Source organism: Tursiops truncatus, chromosome X (genome assembly GCF_011762595.2).
Source record: "Tursiops truncatus isolate mTurTru1 chromosome X, mTurTru1.mat.Y, whole genome shotgun sequence".
Lineage (NCBI taxonomy): Eukaryota > Metazoa > Chordata > Mammalia > Artiodactyla > Delphinidae > Tursiops > Tursiops truncatus.
Genome location: NC_047055.1, coordinates 12,317,963 through 12,323,053, shown reverse-complemented (window position 1 = coordinate 12,323,053; position 5,091 = coordinate 12,317,963). Strand labels below are relative to the sequence as shown.

The following is a 5,091-nucleotide window of genomic DNA, read 5'->3' as shown; positions in this document are numbered from 1 at the left end:
TCTGAAAGAAGACATCTAGGAAATTTGAAGTTTGGCCTCAGGCATCTGAAGCTGGGTATCATTCATGTGACTCTGGTTAACAGAGAAAAATGCCATACTCCAGATCTCTCTGCCCCTTAGGGAGAGTAGGCGTCTCTAAGCATCTCAGCAACTGCTACAGAGATAATCCCAGCTCAGAAATCTTGCGGCTGCATACTGCTTCTCAGGATGGATCAGTGGCCAGTGTCGCCACACCGTGCTGACTTTTTTTAAAAAATAAATGTATTTGTTTGTTTATTTATTTATTTATTTTTGGCTGCACTGGGTCTTCGTTGCTGCACGCGGTTTTTCTCTAGTTGCGGCAAGCGGGGGCTACTCTTCGTTGCAGTGCGTGGGCTTCTCATGGCAGAGGCTTCTCTTGTTGCAGAGTATGCGCTCTAGGCACACGGGCTTCAGTAGTTGTGGCACGTGGTCTCAGTAGTTGTGGCTCGTGGGCTCTAGAGCGCAGGCTCAGTAGTTGTGGCGCACGGGCTTAGTTGCTCCGAGGCACGTGGGATCTTCCCGGACCAGGGCTCGAACCTGTGTCTCCTGCATTGGCAGGCAGATTCTTAACCACTGCACCACCAGGGAGGCCCGTGCTGACTTTTTCTCTCACGGGCTCAGAGAAGTTGGGCGACTTACCCAAAGCCACAGGCTGGTCAGTGGGAAAGCAGAGATCCCATTAAGGACTGCTGAAATACAATGCCTGCACTCTCTTTTTTAAAAAATTAAGGTAACATTGGTTTATAACATTATATAAGTTTCATGTGTACAACATTGTATTTCTACTCCTGTGTACACTACAGTGTGCTCACCACCACAAATTTAGTTTCCATCCATCACCACACAATCGATGCCTTTAACTCATTTGGCCCACTCCTCACTACCCCTTCCCCTCTCGTTACCACTACAGTAAGTCCCCTCCATACGAACCTTCAAGTTGCGAACTTTCAAAGATGTGAACACACGGTCACATGTCCAATCACTTAAGTTAGTTCACGTGTCTGGCGTACACTGTCACGTGTGCGCATCCTCTACAAGTGGTTGTGCTTTTGTGTACTTTACTGTACAGTATTGTATAGAGTACAGTAATACGGTATCTTTATTTCTTGCCTGTTCACGCTATGCTACCCCCTGTATGCCAGCTGTTGTACTGTACTGTAAGATTAAAAATGTTTTATTTTTTGTGTTTGTTTTTTATGTATTATTTGTGTGAAAAGTATTATAAACCTATTACGGTACAGTTCTATATAGCTGATTGTGTCAGTTGGGTACCTAGGCTAATGTGTTTGGTTTAGTTTGGCTTGGTTTGTTAATTTATTTTTGTTTGTTGGTTTTTATATTCCATATATGAATGAAATCATATGGTATTTGTCTTTCTCTGACTTATTTTACTTAGCATAATACCCTCAAGGTCCATGCATATTGTCACAAATAATGCCTATATTTTTTTGCCAATTTTAAATACAGTTTTATTTAAGACATTGCATTTTCCATTTACAATACAGTGCTTGTAAAGTGCAGTGTTATTTCCTTTCCCTGTGCACACATTCCATGTTCAAGTATCAAGAATGCCCAGTTTACTACAGCAGCTCAACTTTAAAACTGCCATAGAATTTGCTACAGATTTGGGTCCTTCAATGTTGTGTGGAACAATGCTAACCCTATGCTAGGCTGGCTTAATCAACCCCTTCAATGGTGGGCCCAGAGGAGGCACCAGCAGATGGAGGAGCTCCACCACCAGGGAAGCCCCTGGGCATTCCTCCTGGCATGCCTCCTGCGCTCTGGTACAGCTTGGTAATGATGGGGTTGCAGACTTTTTCCAGCTCCTTCTGCTGATGTTCAAATTCTTCCTTCTCTGCAGTCTGGTTCTTATCAAGCCGGTTGATTATTTCATTACACTTATCAAGAATCTTCTGTTTGTCCTCATCATTAATTTTGCCTTGAAGTTTCTCATCCTCAACAGTAGCTTTCATGTTGAAAGCATAGGATTCAAGAGAATTCTTCAAAGACACCTTATCCCGCTGCTTCTCATCTTCAGCTTTGTACTTCTCTGCTTCCTGAACCATGCGTTCAATGTCTTCCTTGCTCAAACGGCCCTTATCATTAGTGATGGTAATCTTGTTCTCTTTTCCTGTGCTCTTATGCACAGCAGAGACATTGAGGATGCCATTGGCATCAATATCAAAAGTGAGTTCAATCTGAGGAACACCACGGGAGGCAGGAGGTACGCCTGTGAGTTCAAACGTGCCAAGCAGGTTGTTATCCTTGGTCATGGCACGCTCACCTTCATAAACCTGAATGAGTACACCGGGCTGGTTGTCCAAGCAGGTTGTGACAGTCTGTGTCTGCTTGGTGGGAATGGTGGTGCTGCGCTTGATGAGGACAGTCATGACTCCACCAGTAGTTTGAATTCCAAGGGAAAGAGGAGTGACATCCAACAGCAGCAAGTCTTGAACATTTTCAGATTTGTCTCCAGATAGAATGGCTGCCTGGACAGCTGCACCATAAGCAACAGCCTCATCAGGGTTGATGCTCTTATTCAGTTCTTTCCCATTGAAGAAGTCCTGGAGAAGTTTCTGAATCTTGGGGATGCAGGTTGAACCACCCACCAAGACAATATCATGGATCTGAGACTTGTCTAGCTTGGCAGCCCGAAGGGCTTTCTCCACAGGGTCCAGTGTGCCAAGGAACAGGTCAGCATTCACTTCTTCAAATCGGCCACAGGTAATTGAGGTATAGAAGTTGATTCCTTCATAGAGGGAATCAATCTCAATAGTGGCCTGGGTGCTGGAAGAGAGAGTGCGCTTAGCACGCTCACAAGCAGTACGAAGGCGACGGACAGCCTTCTTGTTCTCACTGATGTCCTTCTTGTGCTTGCGCTTGAATTCTGCAATAAAATGGTTGACCATCCGGTTGCCAAAGTCTTCTCCACCTAAGTGGGTATCTCCAGCTGTAGATTTGACCTCAGAGATTCCATCCTCAATAGTGAGGACTGACACATCAAAAGTGCCACCACCTAAATCAAAGATCAGCACATTTCTTTCTGCTCCAACCTTTTTGTCTAAGCAGTAGGCAATAGCTGCAGCAGTTGCTCGTTGATGATTCTAAGTACATTGAGCCCAGAATAGTTCCAGCACATTTGGTAGCCTGACGCTGAGAATCATTAAAGTAAACGGGTACTGTGACAACAGCATTGGTAACAGTCTTCCCAAGGTAGGCTTCTGCTATTTCCTTCATCTTTGTCAAAACCATGGATGACACCTCCTCTGGATAGAAACTTTTTGTCTCTCCCTTGTATTCTACTTGAACCTCAGGCCTGCCTGCATCATTCACCACCATGAAGGGCCAATGCTTCTTATCAGACTGGACAAAAGCATCATCAAATCTTCATCCAATGAGGTGTTTGGCATCAAAAACCGTGTTGGTGGGATTCATTACAACTTGGTTCTTTGCAGCATCACCGATCAATCGTTCGGTATCAGTAAAGGCGACATAGCTTGGGGTAGTTCGGTTCCCCTGATCATTGACAATTATTTCCACCTTTCTGTGCTGGAAGACACCCACACGAGAATAGGTGGTGCCAAGATCAATGCCAACGGCAGGTCCCTTAGACATGGTTGCTGGAGTGCAGGCCCAGGTCCGCTGGAGGAGAAAACAGCAATCTGTAAAGCTGCCGCCACGTTCAATGAGACCCAATGCCTACATTCTTAACCACGGTTATTTACTGCCTCCCAAATAGTCCAGTTTTACCACAGCAGAGGATATATGACGGTTTGGTTTCCCATTCATCGAGAAGGTTTTTTTGATCCAGATAATAGAATGATTATGGTAAAATCTAGATGAAGGGTAAATGGGAGTCTTTGTAACTATTTCTGTAAGTGTGAAATTATTTCAAAATGAAAAATTAACAAAAAAAAGACTGTCCCAAACTATCACTATTTGTAGATAACATGATTTTATATATAGAAAACCCTAAAGACTCCACAAAAAAAACTGTTAGAATAAGCAAATTCAGTAAACTTGCAGGATACAAAAATCTATATACAAAATCTGTTGTGTATCTATACACTGATAACAAGTTAGCAGAAAGAGAAATTAAGAAAACAATCCCATTTATAATTGCATCAAAAAGAATAAAATACCTAGGAATAAATTTAACCAAGGAGGTAAAAGACCTGTACACTGAAAAATATAAGACAGTAATGAAAGAAATTGAAGAAGACACATATAAATGTAAAGATATTCCATGCTCATGGATTGATAGAATTAATACTGTCAAAATGTCCATACAACCCAACAGACATAGAGAACAAATGTATGGATACCAAGACAAAGGGGGAGCGGTGGGAGGAATTGGGAGATTGGGATTGACATATATACACTATTGATACTATGTATAAAGTAGATAACTAATGAGAACCTCCTGTATATAGCACAGGGAGCTCTACTCGATGCTCTGTGGTGACCTAAATGGGAAGGAAATCCAAAAAAGAGGGGATATATGTATACATACACCTGATTCACTTTGCTGTACAGCAGAAACTAACACAACATTGCAAAGCAACTATACTCCAATAAAAATTAATTTTTAAAAATGTCCATACAACCCATACTACAGATGCAATGTAATCCCTGTCAAAATTCCAATGGTATTTTTCACAGAAATAGAACAAACAATCCCAAAGTTTCTATGAAACCATAAAAGACCCTGAATAGCCAAAGCAATCTTAAGAAAGAAGAACAAAGCTGGAGGCATCAAGCTACCTGATTTCAAACTATTTTACAAAGCTATAGTAATCAAAACAGTATAGTATTGGCATAAAAACAGCACAAAGATCAATGGAACAAAACAGAGAGCCTAAACACAAACCCATGCTTATATGGTCGATTAATCTGTGACAAAGGAGGCAAGAAGATACAATGGGGAAGGGACAGTCTCTTCAATAAAAGGTGCTGGGAAAACTGCACAAACACATGTAAAAGAATGATATTGGACCACTATCTTACACCATACACAAAAATTAACTGAAAATAGATTAAAGACCTGAATGTGAGACCTGAAAACATAAA

The 5,091-nt window shown here is 42.0% G+C and overlaps 1 protein-coding gene across 1 annotated transcript; it reads right to left on the bottom strand.

Moving 5' to 3' along the window:
* Positions 1–1,675: 1,675 nt before the first annotated feature.
* On the bottom strand, positions 1,676–3,653 carry LOC101332438 (heat shock cognate 71 kDa protein-like). Its single transcript, XM_033849067.2, is given in 3 exon segments — positions 1,676–3,112; positions 3,115–3,144; positions 3,147–3,653. Coding segments are annotated over 3 exon segments (1,935 nt in total). The 5' UTR covers positions 3,637–3,653; the 3' UTR covers positions 1,676–1,697.
* Positions 3,654–5,091: the final 1,438 nt, after the last annotated feature.